Source organism: Microcebus murinus, chromosome 12 (genome assembly GCF_040939455.1).
Source record: "Microcebus murinus isolate Inina chromosome 12, M.murinus_Inina_mat1.0, whole genome shotgun sequence".
NCBI lineage: Eukaryota > Metazoa > Chordata > Mammalia > Primates > Cheirogaleidae > Microcebus > Microcebus murinus.
Genome location: NC_134115.1, coordinates 56,687,514 through 56,705,325, shown reverse-complemented (window position 1 = coordinate 56,705,325; position 17,812 = coordinate 56,687,514). Strand labels below are relative to the sequence as shown.

Sequence of the window (17,812 nt, the reverse complement as noted above, 5' to 3'; positions counted from 1 at the left end):
AATAGTACAAAAGGAAATCATAAAGTAAACCATTCTTTATTCTGGCTGATTGAGAAAGTTTCCAAGATCCCTCATCTAAATCTCCCTTTCATAGTCACCATCAGAACCTGGTTCAGACACCTTCCCTGTGATCCTAGGGCAGCTGTGAAGTTTTAGCCAGGGTCCTGCAGGGAGCTCAGGAATGGTTTGGCAGAGAGAGGAATCGATCAGGAATGGTTGGGACAAACCCAACCATGATGGAGTTGGCTTTTACCAGGTAGACCAGAAGTCTAAATCCCAGGGTCTAAAGAGGGCCTGTGCCACTTGGGCAATCTCATATCTCCTGTCAATAATCAAAAGGTCTGAGTTTGGAGCACATGGTTCCTGCAGTCTGGTAACAGGAAGGGAGTCATAATCCCAAAGACCTGACCAAGTTGGGGTAAAGGACTGGGACTCAGTAATATCACGGAAAGGGGTATACTTCCCCAAAGCAGAATCCCAGTCTTAGGAATTAAATAAATGGAATTATTCATTAATTCAATTAAATTATTTACTGAGTGTCTATTGTATGCCAGACATTAGATCCAAATGCTACTCCCTGGGCGTAGTTGGGCCCAGGATATACCAGGCTCTTGGCTATAAAACCAAGTGAAAGAAGCTGGGCACAGTGGTGCACGCCTGTAGTCTCAGCTTCTTGGGTGGCTGAAGCAGGAGGACCTCTTGAGCACAGGAGTTTGAGGCTGGGGTACACTATGACCATGCCTGTGACTAGCCACTGCACTCTAGCCTGAGAAACATAGCTAGACCCTATCTCTAAAAAAACCCCAACCAAACCAAACCAAAAACCAATTGAAAGATACCTGGGACCTGCATCATTGGTATAACCTGAAAATGTTTTAGAGAAATGTAAATAGTACTGAATTGGAAACTTTAGAGGTGGTCCTGGCAATCTGTGCTTTAATGAGTCATGCAGGTGATTCTGATGTATAGTAGAGTTTGAGAATCATGGGCCTGCCTTAATGATATTTGCTCAGGTCTTGGGAAAGGTTGAGAATGTTCGTTCAAGTTCTTTTGAGTGGGACTAGGGGAGGCAGGGATTACAGTTTCCAATGGGTTGCTGGTTCCATTATATGGAACACATATATATATATGTGGAACACACACACACACACACACACACATATATATATATATATATATATGTTTTTTTCGGGGGGCAGAGTCTCACTCTGTCACCCAGGCTAGAGTACAGGAGTGTCATCATAGCTCACTGCAGTCTCAAGCTCCTGGGCTCAAGTGATCCTCCTGCCTCAGCCTCCCAAGTATGTGGGACTACAGGTGTGCACTACCACACTCAGCTAATTTTTCTTTTTTTTTTTTTTTTTTTTTTTTGTAGAGATGAGGTGTCACTCTTGCTCAGGCTAATCTGGAACTCCTAACATGCAGCAATCCTCCTTCCTCAGCCTCCCAAAGTTCTAGGATTACTGTGCCCGGCCCAGGTTCCATGATATATTACCTCTGTATCATAAAGTTTCTTAGAATATTTATGAAAGCTCCTCACTAATTTTAGTATCTCAGGTGAAGGCAGAACCTATCAACCATTTTTGGGAAAACCTGGGGACCTGGAAATTTAAATCTGGAAGCAAAATATGTCCAGCAGATACATCTTTGTCCTGGTCACCCAGATCTTCCTGTTGAGGGAAGAGTGGTTTATTGGGAGACTGCTATGCAGTGAATGACAAAGGCCAAGAAAATAGGAGTCATTCTGGGAATTATGTAACTTCTTCTTTCCTTTGATTCTTCAATTTTTCTGATTTCTGGAAATCTGGCTTCTCGGATTGGTACATCTAGACTTAGGAATTAGACTGCACAAAGCCTTTGATTGCTGGTCCTCGGGGAAGCCCCATAGGATACTGCACACTCAGTTCTTGTCTTGGTCCGTGCTGTGCTACTATATCAGCATAGCACAGTCTGGGTAATTTATAAAAAAACAAATTTATTTCTCATAGCTGTGGAGACTGGCAAGTTCAAGATCAAGTTGCCAGCATCTAGGGAGGGCTGTTCTCTGCTTCCAAGAGAGCATCTTGAGCACTGCGTCCTCCAGGGGAGAGGAGCACTGTGTTCTCACATGGCAGAAGCTGGAATGGCAAAAAGAGGCCAAATTCCCTTGGTTAAGCTCTTTTATGATGGCATTAATCTATTCGTGAGGGTACACCCTCATGACCTAAATACCTCCCAAAAGACCCCACCTCCCACACTGTTGCATTGGGAATTAAGTTTCCAATGTGTGAATTTTGGGGTATACATTCAGACCAGTCCCTTTCCTTTCCTGTGGAGCCTGTTAATACATGGCTCTAGAGAAGTCCACATTCACTCATCAGTAAGTACTTATTTAGTGACCACTATGTGCTAGGTCCTATTGTGAGTGTTGGGGACATAGACAGTAAAAAAAAATACTGTTTATCCTGGCCTAACCCAGCACTTTCCATACCTATTTGACTATTAAAACCTTTCGTTAAGTAACATGTGTTCACATCTCAAGGAACAAACATTTAATGGGACACTCTGAGAATGGCCACTGTGTAGTAAGAAATGTAAGTTCCTGGCAACTGAGGTAAGAGAGAAATTAAGGGAAATTTCAAGGCACAGAAAATGTTAATCAGAGAGATGTAAATCTGGTTAAGATGATTATTGTTGGCCTATATATGATGGAAAAAAAATGTTTCCATGTACTAACCTATCTGTAATAATTATAAATATCACAGAGATGGCAGCTTTAGAAGCTGGGTTTATATTATACATTTTCATTTAAAAGCTCCAAGTATTTTAGTCCATGCAGCAGCAAAACAACTGTTTGGAAAGGGGTGCTGCTTAGTCTGATTAGTTATTTGTCTCTGAGTGTAAAAGTGCCCCACCCTGAAACTAAAACAAACCAAACCGTTGCTTGCTGAGTTAGTTCCCCCTAAAATAGAATTCAGTCAAACCAGCAAGTCCCAGTCAAGGTGAGTCTAATCTTCCTTCCTTATGTTGTGCTGGAGACAGCCAGGCTGGCCCGGGTTTCCTCTGGGGAATAAGAGGCCTGATGGGATCATCTCTGAGCTTCTTTCCTTCTCTGACAGTGCAACACACTGTCCCTTGGACCAGCTAGGCTGTAATGTAGGGGAGTAGAGGCCGGAGTCACGACTTGGCCTTTCCCCACCTGGCCCCTCCCCACACCTGGCACTGGGCTTTCCAGCCATCTGATGATTATTTGCATTTCTCCAAACATATGCCATGTTCTCTCTCCCCTCTTGGCTGTCATATAGACTGTTTCTTTTTTTCTTTTTTTTTTTTTTGACTTGGAACAGTCCTCCCCCTTCTTTTTAGCCAGGTACCTCCCACTCATTCTTCAGGTCTCATATTAGACATTTTCCCTCTATGAAACCTTTCTAGATAACCAACACCCAACAAGGGGAAGGGTGGTGTCCCTCGCAAGGGCTGCTACAGCATCCTTATCTCAGCCCTCGACAGCCTCTTTTTATCTGTCAGCCTCCCCCACTAGGCTGTGAGCTCCATGAAGGAAGGGCTTGGTCTGGTCTCTTCTGTTCACTGCTACATCCCGGACCCAGCACAGTGCCCGACTCAGACGCACCTCTTAACCAGTACCTGTTAAGTGACAAGTGGACGCTGGACTGGCTTGCGGAAAGGGGAGATGAGAAGGATGAAGACCAGGCAAGGCAGACAAGAGCATAATCAGTGACACTTCTGTGGTAGGATCGCCACCTGGCTACAATTACCCATTACCCTGAAATGTGTTTGCTGCTGACCTCCATTCTAATGGTGGGAGAATGAGAAGTGAACTTGGAGGGCCTAGGGGGTTTGGGGGAAGTGTCAGTTCTGGGCCCTTTATTTTCATTCTTATTTTTAATTGACAGATAATTTATATATTTGTGGGGTACAATGTGACGGTTTTATGCATGTATACGTTGTAGAATGATTCTGTCAAGCTAATTAACATAATATATCACCTCACATAATTATGTTTTTATTGTGAGAACATTTAAAATCTATTCTTTTGGCAATTTTGAAATATATAATACATTATTATTAACTGTGGTCATCATGCTGTACAATATATCTTGAAAACTTATTCCTCCTGTTGAACTGAAACTTTGTGCCCTTTGGTCAATATCTTCCCATTCTCCACCACCCTGTCTACAGCCTCTGGTGACCACCATTCTACTGTCTACTCCCATAAGTTCGATTTACTTAGATTCCACATATAAGTGAGGTCACACAGTATTTGTCTATGTTTTATTTGACTTAGCGTAATGTCCTTCAGGTCCATGTTGCAAATGACAGGACTTCCTTCGTTTTTAAGGCTGAATAGTATTTCATTGTGTATATATACAACATTTTCTTTCTTTCTTTATCCATTGATGGACACTTAGGTTGATTCCATATCTTTGCTGTTGTGAATAATGCTGCAATAAATATGGGAATGTAGATTTCACTTCGACATACTGATTTCATATCCTTTGGATGTTATATCCAGTAGTGGGATTGCTGGATCACATGGTAATTCTATTTTTAGCTTTTTTTAAGAAACTCCATACTGATCTCCAAAATGGTTTTACTAGTTTACATTCTCACTGACCGTGTGCAAGAGTTTTCTTTTCCCCATATCCAATACTTGTTATCTTTTATCTTTTGCTAATAGCCATTCTAACAGGTGTGAGGTAATATCTCATTGTGATTTTAATTTGCATTTCTTTAATGATTAGTGATGTAGGAGTATTTTTTCATATACCTATTAGCCATTTGTATGTCTTCTTTGGAAAAATGTCTATTCAAATCCTTTGTCTATTTTTAAATTTGGATTATTAGTTGTATAGCTCCTGAGTTTGAGTTCCCTTATATATTTTGGGTATTAACCCCTTATCAGATATGTGGTTTGCAAATATTTTTTGGAAATGGGTTCCATTTCCAAATATTTGCAAATATTTTTTAAATATGGGTTGACTCTTCACTCTGTTGATTATTTCCTTTGCTGTGCGGAAGCCTTTTAGTGTGATATAATCCCATTGTCTATTTTTGCTTTTGTTGCTGTGCTTTTGAGGTCATATCCAAAAAAATCATTTGGGCTTTGAATGTTTGCAAGCTCAAGGATGAGAGCCTACTTTGGGAGAATCTTGCTGAGAGGAGAATTGAGCACAGCCTGTGTTCCTGTCTGCTCTTATTTCAGCCTGTGATACATTGTTGGGCTCTTAGTCCTGGCCTCTGTGTTGCTGCTTGTGTTTAATATCCCATTATTCCTTCAGTGGGAAATTCTGGCTGAATTATTTGCATTTAAAATTATTTAACTTTACTACATTTATCTTTCTAATATTTTAGCTAATATTATTCACTTTACATTCCTTTAACTTCCTAGTTTTTATTGTGCTTTTTTTGTGTGTCTATTATTGAATAATTTTTTAACCCATTTGATCTTATTTAGTGGATGCTATTTTAGGCTCCTTGTAACTCTGTCCAGCGGGGTATTTCTAGCTAAATTTTTTCTCATTAGAATATACTCTTAAATTAAGTAGATATATTTTCTTAGCCATTTAAAAACTATGCCAAAATTCTCTAGCATTTTCCTTTTATTCTTCACATTTTAAAAACATTGCCTATTTGGTTTATCCTTAGTCCATTTTCTAGCATTTGCTTCTGAGTTAGATGAGAAGTGGTGATGTGAGGGGACGGAGGGGTGCGTGCCACAACAATGACCGGCTTCATCAGGGATCATTGGCTTTTCTCCCTGTGCTGATGATTCTGCACGCTGTCTCCCTTCGGTCTCTTCCCTACACACACTCGAATGAAGTCTTTCTTGCTATTGTTAAAGGAGACCCTGATGTTCACCATGGTCGAGAAAAATAGATAATCAAATTAAATCTACTTTTACCTACTCAGATAGTTGGGAAATTCACAGGACAAATTATATGGGTCAGAATTTGTTAAGACTGGCCTCAGGCCAGGAGCGGTGGCTCACGCCTGCAATCCTAGCCCTCTGGGAGGCCAAGGCGGGAGGATCACTCAAGGTCAGAAGTTTGAAACCAGCCTGAGCAAGAGTGAGATCCCATCTCTACTAAAAACAGAAAGAAATTAGTTGGCCAACTAAAAATATATAGAAAAAATTAGCTAGGCATGGTGGCGCGTGCCTATAGTCCCAGCTACTAGGAGGCTGAGGCAGGAGGATTGCTTGAGCCCAGGAGTTTGAGGTTGCTGTGAGCTAAGCTGATGCCATGGCACTCTAACCTGGGTAACAGAGTGAGACTCTGTCTCAAAAAAAAAAAAAAAAAAAAAAAAGACGGGCCTCAAATACTGCTCACAAGAATTGCTGAACAATGCCTTCATCTTGTTCAAGAATAAGCCAGGGCTTCTTCTCTGAATTACAAACCCACTGTCTCTGAGCATCTTATAGCCTTTAGGGAGAAGGGAAACTTCACTGGGAGTGAGGGGGTGAGGGTTTACAACTCAGCCCCTCAATACTGACCTGAGAGATTACCCCAAATGGTCTTAAAGGTCCTACTAGGAATTACTCGAGGGAAACTTTAATAGAGAAACAATAGTCAAAGCTGGGAAATTATATCTTATTGACCTACTTGCAGGATTAAGCTGAGTACACTGATTTACCTTCTTTCTGGTCGAGAATTCAATCATTGTCACATGCTCCTAGAACCACCAGTTCTTGTCACGTGTTTGGTGTAGTCACTGACTTATTTAGTGGGCAGGAAGCGGGAGTCAGATCAGTCATGGAGGGAGGGGAGAATGTTCTGGAAAGGTTTATCTCGTTCTTCTCTTGTTCTTCTTGTTAGATGTAGTTTCCCCAAAGAAAAATATATTAAATAAAAGTTAGGGTCCCATCCCACAGAAGCCTATTTTAACCCACATTTTTGCTGACTATATCTAATTTGAAAGGGAAAATAGGCTTTGAGGGTGACTAAATGGTATAATTTAGAGTTTTCACTGAGCAAGGAAAGATGTGTGGTAGGAGAGGAGTGGAGTGGGAGGAGGGGTGGAAAGTGGATAAAATGTGTCCCTGCCCTCAAAGAGCTGACACGGGAGTTGGAGAGACAGGAGAGACAGACACATACTCAACTAACATGAGCAATGACAGTGGCGCAGGGTATTGTCAGACCAGAGAATAATGGAAGGATTGGTTGTGAATGGGAAAATCCAGAAACTTGTAGAAGATGTGGCAGTTGCCCCTTGAAGGATGTGAGGGAATTAAGTGGCAGAGGGATGAAGACAGGTAGGGGTAGAGGCTCAGGGTGGTCAGCTGCGAGCACAATCAGGAAGATTCAAGAAGCTGCTGCAGGGGCGGGAAATCGGGTGAGGATCATTAATGGGTGCAAAAATAATGTTAGATAGAAGGAACAATATTTAATAGCACAACAAAGGGATTATAATCAATAACAAGTTAGGGTATACTTCAACACAACTAAGAGAGTGGGATTGGAATGCTTCTAACACAGAGAAATGTTAAATGCCTGAGGTGATGGATACCCCAATTACCCTGATTTGATTAATTCATATTATATGTCTATCAAAACAATCACATGTACCCTATAAATACAATTACTGTGTATCTCTAATAATTAAAAATAAAATAAAAAGAAGTTGCTGCAGAGGATGGGAGCCATGGGGCAGAGGGCACCTTTCTGAGTTGATCTGATGGTCTAATAACTTACACAGAAAGTAATTGTTCATACTTTTCATGTTGAATCACAGGCAGGTGATTTTCAAAAGCCTAGTTTTTTCAAACAAATGTGGTCTTGCCTCAGACTGAATAGTTGTCTTATATACCGTAGTTTATTACCATGAACATAAGAAAGGGATTAATTGTAAAAATATCTTTTATATTTAACTTTCTCGGGATAGATTTGTCAAAGAGTAGCATAAGGCACTTTTGATTGCTTTATGTTCTGTTTTGTTACCAATTCATTCTGTAACTCTATAACTTATTAGGGATAAAGTATGCAAAGCCTAGCATGGTCACCGAGGATAATAAGTCTGCGGGCTCTAATCTGGGATCAGGAGGAGGAATAAAGGGAAAAAGAAAGAAACCCTAATAAGGGTCAGTCCCAGGAAGAGCTTGCCAAAGACTAGGGGGATCTAACATTAGTGCCCACCTGTTAGTGTGAGTATCTGGGTAGCAGCATGTATCAATTTCTTTCTGTTGGATGCCCTTAGAATGAGGACTCTGGTAGGCTGTGAGAAATCACATGTTAATATACAATCTCAGACTCAATGGTGTTTACATGATTTTATGTTAACTGGACAAGAGGCTGAATGGAAGTCAATCATTTATTGAGATATTTAGTTGAGCCAAGCATTTGTCCACATTTCCCTGCTCAGCTTAGTTTTTACCAGTAAGAACTGAAACTCAGAAAACTCATTGGAAGAGTCTATTGAATTCCTGAAATTCTGGTTCATTTGTAAGTCACTGATAGCTGACAATATACATATATATGAAATATAGCATATTATAATATATATGGTGAGGTACTTTAAGAAAATGCTTTGGACATATTTCAAAGTAATTATTGTTTACGTCTATTATTTATCGTTTTGCTTGTTGAACATTATGCTCTTTTTTTTTTTTTTTTTTGAGACAGAGTCTCACTCTGTTGCCCAGGCTAGAGTGCTGTGGCATTAGCCTAGCTCACAGCAACCTCAAATTCCTGGGCTCAAGCGATCCTTCTGCCTCAGCCTCTCAAGTAGCTGAGACTACAGGCATGTGCCACCATGCCCGGCTAATTTTCTCTATATATTTTTAGTTGGCCAATTAATTTCTTTCTGTTTTTAGTAGAGACGGGGGTCTTGCTCTTGCCCAGGCTGGTTTCGAACTTCTGACCTTGAGCGATCCTCCCACCTCAGCCTCCCAGAGGGCTAGGATTACGGCATGAGGCACCATGCCGGCCACTCTTGAAGACTGACGTCACTATAATCTGATTTTGAGAAACACACTACTGGTATCTTGGCTGGGCATGTTTCATCTCACTCTTAAAAATACTTTTCTGCTCTTGGTGGGAGGATGTTTTCAAAGAAGCATTATTTTGTCTCCCACCCTGTGTCTTTGCTTCACATGAGTGACGAGAAGACCCAAATAGCAATATGGAGAGTTTGATTTGTTTATACATTTCTGCCCCCTCTCTCCCACTGATAAGGAGATAGCTGTTCAATGGTAAATTTTTGTCTCTGTAGGCATATAACAAATAATATAGCAATGTTAACAACAGTAGAAAAAGAACATATAAAACCATCCATAAAACTTAATATCTGGCCAGCAGTAAGGAATGGCAGGATAAATGATGGAATATCACTAAAATGGCATATTGTACATATTATGCATTGATAATTAGGAATACAACATAGAAAAGTGGAAATCTGCTTAGAATATAATTAAAAGAAAAATAAAACACACTATTATGATATATATATATACTACGTATGTATGTGGGGGAGGCCTGGAAACTAATACGCTAAAAATAGAAATATAGTAGTTCTCTTACGATAGTAGGATTGTGGATTTTCAAAAATGTTTTATGTGATAAAATGATAGTAATGATAACAGTGAATTCACCAAATAAATCATGCAATGGGTGTAGAGGGGAGATATTAATAAATAAGTAGAGATTGGATGTTACAAAAGAGAAAATAAAATTTAAAAGAATCTTCCTTTCCCACATTTGCCAGCTCTAGTGGATATTAAGATCCAAAATATTGGAAACATTTTCCAAGGAGCTGGTTAGTAGGGTTTGGAAGAGAGCCTGAACTTAACTATATCTGGATTTTGTTTGCCAAGATGATTGCAATAGAAAATAAATCTTGAAACAGTTGTCTAATACGCTCCAGCTTGGGTATCTTGGCTTGATTCACACTTAGGAATCAAGAAACAGTTTGGAAAAAGAAGCATGTGCATAATAAGTAGGAATATAGAGCAAGAGAAATTCAGTACAGAAATTTCTAAAGTAAAATGCCTATTTAAAATCAAGTTAAATGACTTGGGATTAACAGCAAAATAAAGAAAATTAATGCCTACTTACATTTATATCTGAGTAGATGCTCTTAAAGTCTACAAGGAGCAATCCTCATGTCTATTATATTAATATTAACAATTTATAACAATTTGCTAAAAGTGTTGATTGGAATGAGTTGATTTCTTTTCCTGTAAAGGACTGAGACACTTTATCCTTCTTTTCTTCCACCCCTTTGAAAAGAACCACACTTTTACTCTGAACTGTGCTTACAAGTGTTGCTTTGTGGCAATAAGCTACTTTGTTGCATATAGAAGGGGATTGCTTAATATAAGATATTAGAAAAATGTACACAGACAAACACACATTTTATTCTTTCTGGTCAAACAAAGTTAAACCTACCTTCCCAGCATTTGCAAACTTTTATTTTAGCATAAGAAAATATTTACTCAAATGTAGACTTAGATACATTAAGTATCTTAAGTAGGTAGGTGGAAGAAGAAATCCAAAATCGATTTTATTCTGAAATAGAACTTGAAAATATGATAAAATACCTTATTATTTCTAAATCAGTAGTTGATCCTTGATTCGAGGGTAGCAGAAGAAAGAGAGAGAGAGGGAATATGATATGATATGAAGGAGTTTGAGCTGGGTTCAAGAAGCCACGAAGTAACTTTTCCAACCCCAAACCTGTACCTGACACTACCAACATCTTTCAGACTCTGGGTAAGATTTGCTGAGTCTCTGTGAACATCTCTCTGTCTCTTTATCTCCTCACCTCTAAAGATGTCCATGGTGGCAACCACATTTTTATTCCTAAATTATCCAATAATTTTAACCTTTTTAAAAATATGATTTCCTACTTTCAAAATGTATTAGGATTATTACAAGGTATTATAATTTTAGGAAACTCTTTCTCCTCATCCCATTTCTAAGTCAATGACATTTAGTGCAAGGCTGTGTATTAGATTACTTTGGGCTATACAAACATTTAGAAATTTCTCCTCAAAAATATTTTACTCCTAACATCTTCATTTTAGTACCAGGAATGTATTGTGTTGAATAAATAATATTTGGTAATAAAGCACATCTGTTTTCATATATCTACAAAATTCTTTTGAGTAGTAGCAATTCAATCTGTGTCACAAAATTTTTATCATGAATTGCATAACTTTGGCATGCATTTTGCTGTAACATATTTCTTGGCAACATATAAAGTGCCTTTACATAAAATATCATAGAATATTCAAACTAGGAATGAATGATAGAAATAATCTAGTGAAAAATCAATCCCCCTTCCCTTCATAGAGTAGGAGACTGAAGTGTGAGAAGAAAAAATTTGCCCAAGATCATGCATCTCATTTTCTGACATTTAAGCCCTCCTGAAAATAAATTATATACTTTTGATCTTGAACTTGACTGGAAAATTATGATTTTAAGAACATGATTCTTAAGACACAACAATTGCTACACTTAAGAAGGAATTGTAGAGTTGGACTTGAAATACATAAAAGAGGTATGCCAATATTTTTGTCCAATTCCCCTTTTAGGGAAAGTAACTAAAACTACCTGATCACTTAAAAATCATCAGTCTTTGAAGGATACAAAGTAATCTAGATCTTCAAAATGAGATCTATCATTCTTCCCTGTAATTCAATATTTTTCTTCAGCAGGGATCAAATGATTTTCTAGTTGATTGCTCTCTTATCTATTGCAGTTGAGCATGTGAAATAGGAAATACATTTTAGGATACCATTATGGTTTTTTTTACTCAGCAGCAGCAGAAAAAAAAATGAAATAAAGAAACTATTATCATGTAATGTTCACTAATCAGGTGAACTTAATAAAATCTAGGCTTCAGTTAAATCTAGTAGATTAACTTTTGGTTTACTGGTATTTACAGTTTGTGGGGGAGTTGAACAAATGTACAAATACTGACACTTCCAAAAGTTTAACCATTGAATTTCACATGAATCCTGCACAATGTTCAAGACTAGTGCATGGACTTTATAGTTTTAAAAAGCATATCGGAATAGTAATTACCAGCACAAGTCTCCCAGTATTAAAGACACTTAGATATATATGTAAAATTCATTTTGTCTTGATTAAAACAAATTCTAATCTATGAAAATATTACATCAAGTCATTTTGCACCCGGTGAGGAAATTATACATGAATGGTAGTAAATGTTAAAAAATTTCAGGTGAAGACATAGTAAGTCAATTTAAATGAAGAGTTTTAGATGTAACATAGACATTTAAAAATATTAATTTGTCACATATCTGGTCATAATTATTTTGCTTTATTTGAAACCATAATCTTGTCACATAATAACAACATAAAACTCCATTATATAATTCAGCTGTATTTAACTCCCCTTTCTCCAAAAACCATCCCATCCCTAGGGGGTTTAACTAAGCTATCTTGATTTTTTTTTTTTCCTTTCAGCAAATACCAAGCATGAGAAGCTTTTCAACAGAAAAAAATCATTTCATTAAATGGAACATCAAAATTTTTCTTTCAATTTCTTCAGACATAAAGCAGCTCGGTTTCCCTTTGGATAGCCCCTGCATCATTTGATGCCTGGCATCTGCAGCCTACTCTAGACTTAGCTCACTCTCAGCAGGTGCTGAATAGCACTTTTGGGGCTATTTTACAAAGCATTCAACATTGTTTACATTGTTAAGAAGCAATTGGAACAGCCTCCTTTCCTACCCACTACCTCTTCCACTGTCCTTTACCCTCATTTCCCCTTTCCCTAAAATGTGTCCCCAACATGCCTATTTACACACTCTCAGGCACCGAAGTTTGCACACCCATCACATACCAGGTCAATCTCTAACAGTGTGAAGGCTGTTTGTTGGAGCAGAGCAATTTCCTTCCGTTGGGAGCTGCCAGTAGTGGTGTTTCTATCAATACAGTGACCCTTGTATGCAGAGCTTAGACTATCGTCTCGTGGTCCCACCTGCCTTGGATCTGATTGATGTAACAGCAGTATCTGTCATACGGGCTGTTCTGCTTGTAGGAGCAAACAATGATACTGTCTTGGGGCACAAAGAAGATGCTGTCCTCGGGCTCAGGGCAGTCGGATCTGTCCCAGGCTGAGCCCTTGGCGTCCAAGGCACTGTAGGCGAGGGAACTGCCAGATGGGCAGTAGCCGTCCAGGTATCTGGATGTCTCCTCCTGCCGCCCGCTCTGGACCAGGCTCTGGCATTCCCCTTCCTCAGTGGGTGTGACGGTGGTGATGGAGCTGGCCATAGGCACCTCACCCTGCCCCTGTTGGGGAAGCTTCCCCCGGAGGCCCGCCTTCTTAGCCAGCTCATCGGAGCTCCCCTTGCCCGACTCCAGGTCTGAAGGGGTCCTAAGCAGTTCCACCACCTCCTTGTCCTTGGGCTTTCGGAAGCAGGGCAATTTGCGGACCCACAGCAGCTCATTGTCCGGCCACTTGGTGCATCCCTCGGTTTTCCTAGCCAGGGCAATGGCCGCAATGCCTGGCAGGCAGATGGCTGGCCCGATGGCCAGGAGGGGGATGTTTCCCAGAGTCTCCCCTTTCATCCCAGAGACAGTGAACATAAAACCAAAGACCAGGAAGACACTGACCAGGGCCACCACCAGCCCAGTCCTCGGGTTAATGTCATCAGGCCGCATCTTTCACTCCATCCAGGTTGGGGGCTGCTTGCTGGCCAGGGAGTAGCCTTCCTCTCCTCTGCCAGAGGTGAAACCACAGTGGGTTAAAAAAAATCCAGTTAAGTTCCCACCCACAATCTCTGTCTCTCTTTCATTTGTCTCTCTCTACTTGTCTTTCAGTCTTTGTCTCTCTCTTGCAATTTCTTTCCTCTCTGTTTCTCTTGCAATTTCTCCCTGCTCCCTCCCCCCACTCCCCCCCACCAATGCAACCGCTGCCTCTTTCTCATACAAGCATGCACCGACTGGAGCCACCGGGGTACCTGAGGGTCCTGCCGTCGTCTCCAGGGAGTGGGGAAAGAGGCCAGTCTGGAGTCTCCTCAGAAACCACAGCAGCTGTCCCCTCGGCTGGCTCCCTCGGTTCTGGGAGGAAAGCCTGGTTTTCCCCACTGGCTCTTTATCCAGGGGGTGGAACGTGGGAGAGTGTCTTTCCCGGCAGTGCCCGTCGGTCCCCAGGGCGGTGTGAGCGGAGCGGCGGCGCGGCTGTGCGCGCGGCGCGGGGCGCGGGAGGGGAAGGACTTAGTGTGGAGAGAGGGAAAGCGGCGCGAGCCTGGCCTCGTTACATCACTTTCAGAGCACGCTCAGAAACCCAGCGGGCGCGCGGGGCGCGAGGGGTCAGACCACCCGGAGAGCCACTCTGTGGAAGGGGCTGCCCCGGCTCTGGTCGCGGCTGCCGGGAGCAGCCGGGGTCTGTTCCGCCGCTGCCCGGAGGGCTGAGCAGGGCACCGGACCGTGACCGTGCCCGGGGAAGGTCTGGGGCGCGAGGCTGCCGGTGCCCGGAGATGGGAACCCCAGGTCGGTTTGCCCAAGGGGCAGCTCTTGGAACTCCTGAGCCTGGGCTGCAAGTCCGGTGTCCGAGGGGTTAGGTACCAGCTGGAGGCGTCCCTCGGTGACCCGCCCGTTTCTTCAGTTACAAACCAGGGTGATCCAACCGCCCTGACGACTGCCCTTCTCTCAGCCTCGCGGCACTTGGGGCGCGGAGGGCTGCACCCCTCGAGGGGACGGTGCGGAGCGCCGCTCTCGGCCGGGCGGGCAGGGAGCGCGGGAAAGCGCCCTCGCAGTGGAGCAGGCTGCGCTGCCTGCCGGGCGCACAGGATTTGTTGTATAAAATTTGGATTCAGTCAAAAGGCCGCACTCTAGGATCCAGGAGGGCACATGTAGCCTTGAGGCCACAGGTTCCTCACCCCGCGCAGGCTGAGTTAGTGCTGGGAGGGGTGGCCGGGTCTTGCCTGGGCTCCCCAGGAAGTTTCCAGAGTCCCTCCCTCTGGCCTTCCAGCTCTGGACCCGGGAGAAGGTGACAAGGGAGAGGGGCTCCTGCCCCTGGCCCCCATTCTGCCCCCAGCTTTCAGAGAAGGGGCCTTGACTGGGCGGGTCAGAACCACCCCAGAATGCTGCCGCAGTTGTGGGCGATTCTTTCCTCCCTTGCTGAAGCTGACGTGGAGCATCAAGCGTTCTTCCCACTCAGTCAGCGGCAGCAAGGGATGGCTTCCTCTGGCCCCAGGGGCAAGACTGGCTTTGGCTGTGATTCTTCAACAGAGCTTTCCCTTCAGGGTAGCATGGGGGTGGGGAACAAGATGGCGAGCGGTCCATTCTTTCATGGCAAGGCACTGTCAGGTGGGAAGAACTTTGACATCCAGTCCTTCTCCATTGAACTAGCTGTGTGTTCCTGGGCAAGTGAGTTAACCTTTCTGAGAATCAGTCATCTTACCTGAAAAATGAGAATATTAATACCAAATACATGAGGAAGCATTGTGAGGATTAAATAAATGTGAAGTTCCAGCACAATGCTTGGTACATGGTCCCTGCTCAAAAAAAAATTGATGTCAATATATATCTATATACATACAGTTTTCTTTCCATAGTTATCACTATAATCGGTGTCCTCATCATGTAAGGTGGGAGCCAAATCATGAAGGACCTGTCTGTGGAGCTAAGGACTTCTGACTTTATCCACTAGGCAATGAAGAACTGTGGAAGTATTTTAAGCAGAGATCAATACAAAAGTATTCCATTTTTGACAAAGAGTAACAGCAGGGTAGAGGACAGGTTGCAGGGGTCAGTCTAGAAGCAGGGAGACTTGTTAGGAGGGCAGTTCCGTAAGCCAGGCAAGACACAATGTGTGCCTGACCAATGCCAGGCTGGTAGTGGTGATTAGAAGAAAGCAGATCTGAAGGATACTGAAGGAATGAATCAAGTGTCTTGGTGCACAGTGAAGTGAGATGAAGGGAGGAGCCAGGGCTGACCCCCATGTTTCTCACCCTTTCAACTAAGTGGCTCAGGAACCAGATGCCTTTTCATTTTCCACTCTGTCTTCTATTTTGTGTGTCTTTTGTACTCATGATCATTAGGTAGCTGCTGCACCTTTGGGCATAGAATCATTTAGCAAGGAAGAAAGGAGAAAAGGCAAAGGGCAAAAGTGAGGTGCCTGCTGTTTGGCCATTTGTATCAGGAAAATAATAGTTTTCCCACCAGCCCTGCCAGGTAGATAGGCATCTGCTCAGAATCAGCCAGAAGGATGTTATATGGGATTCAAAGGAGCCTGGGAAATCTTTGCTTGCTTATTTGCTTGCTCTGAAAAACACTCAGAATTAGTAAGGAAAAAGAGAATGAATCTTCAGGAAGCAACACGCTACGTTTGCTATGACTATTAAACACTTGCGCTTACTTGAAACTCTCTCTTCCTCTGCCTTTACTGATACCATTCTATCCTGATTGTCCTCCTGTCTCCCTGGTCACTCATTTTTAGGCTACTTCTTAAACTCTATTTTATTTTTAACAATCCACTTAGATATTGATGTTCTGCTAGTTCTGTTTTTGTTCTCCCCTTTTCTGATTTCTCCTCTCTTCCTTCTCATTCTATGATAGTTTAAATAGCCTACACAGGCTTATGACTCCTGGAGTTATCTTTTTAGCCTTGTCCTTTTCCCTCAGCTTCTGGTCTATCATATCCAATTGTCTGCTTGGTTTCTCTACCTGGATAGGACATAAACACTTCACACTCAACATGACACAAATTGAACTCATTATATTTCCTTCAAACTTGCGCTTTCTCATTTGACCCCATCAGAAGCTGATCAAAATCCTGTCTCTCATAAAAATATGGCAGAACATGGGCCACATTACACAATAAAATGGGCAATAATAACATCTATATTTTTGTAAGCATAAACACTTAAGTATACTAATGACAGTCACATGGGTGGAACAGTAACAAGCAGATGAACCATATTCATAAAGAAATGGGTCAAAAAGTGAAATGTAGAAACGCATATCACAATGGCTGGTAATTGTGCGCACCCAGCTTTATAACTAAAGTCATCTGAAACACTGTGTCAACCAACCTGAGTGTTTTGACAAGATCCTGTTAAAGACTGCAATGGGTCACCACTGCATAGACAGTTGCCAGAGCCAATCTTTAAAAATTTTATCTTTCACAAATGCAGATGTACAAAAATGACATCTATTCATGTATTGAGGAAGTTTCAATGTTTTTGTAAACAGGAACAAAGTCAAAGTTGTGACAATGCACTTTCATGGAGTCGAATTTGCAAAAAATGCATAAAACAAATCAGAACTCTCTGAAAGTCTCTACAAAATTTATACCTCCAGTATTGCAAACAATGCAAAAATAAAATATGTAGCACAGAGAATTGTAAAAATATAATGCTGACCATTTAAAACAGAGGGCAAAAAATGAAAAATAGAAAATTAAAATTAAGAAAAACAAAAAAACTAAAAAGAAAATTCAACATGTGAAAAAGTATGTTACAGGGATAAATTATAGGCAGTTGTATAAAGATGGTTCATAGATCTGGCTTTAACAATCATTAACATTTTGAATCATGCAGCATCATGATGAATGGCTGCTTTTTCCTTTATGACATGGCTTTCCTCAGAGAATGTGTGCACATTCATTTCTATGTGGCACTGCTTTTTTTGAAATTCTTCTATGATTTGATATACACCAGCATGAGCATTCCCTATTTTTCCATTTTCTGTGCCATATTGTTTTGGGTTGATTGTAGATATTAGGGATTTTAGATTTTACGAGTTTAGACTCTGGGAATTTCAACATTAGGGATTGTGGTATTTGGGATTGTGTTTTTTGAGATTATGATTCCAAACTGATCCCATCATTTCTTCCATTT

At 41.5% G+C, this 17,812-nt stretch overlaps 1 protein-coding gene, 1 long non-coding RNA gene and 1 pseudogene across 2 annotated transcripts in view; 1 reads left to right on the top strand and 2 right to left on the bottom strand.

Annotated features, from left to right (window-relative positions):
- LOC105874394 (cytochrome c, somatic pseudogene) overlaps positions 1 to 17,812 on the bottom strand; it is a 148,110-nt pseudogene that overhangs the window by 118,216 nt on the left and 12,082 nt on the right.
- LOC142874288 (uncharacterized) overlaps positions 3,332 to 17,812 on the top strand; it is a 135,353-nt gene continuing 120,872 nt past the window's right edge. The window contains exon 1 of the long non-coding RNA XR_012922108.1: positions 3,332 to 3,728. This is a non-coding gene — a long non-coding RNA (uncharacterized LOC142874288). The remainder of the gene's footprint in view (positions 3,729 to 17,812) is intronic.
- Positions 12,276 to 14,122, bottom strand: TMEM215 (transmembrane protein 215). The gene has a single exon (XM_076009225.1). The coding sequence runs from the start codon at positions 13,626 to 13,628 to the stop codon at positions 12,921 to 12,923; it is 708 nt and encodes a 235-aa protein (XP_075865340.1). The 5' UTR covers positions 13,629 to 14,122; the 3' UTR covers positions 12,276 to 12,920.

Bases quoted from the DNA above. Each gene is read 5' to 3' on its own strand.
- TMEM215 (XM_076009225.1), bottom strand. From the start codon at position 13,628: ATGCGGCCTGATGACATTAACCCGAGGACTGGGCTGGTGGTGGCCCTG.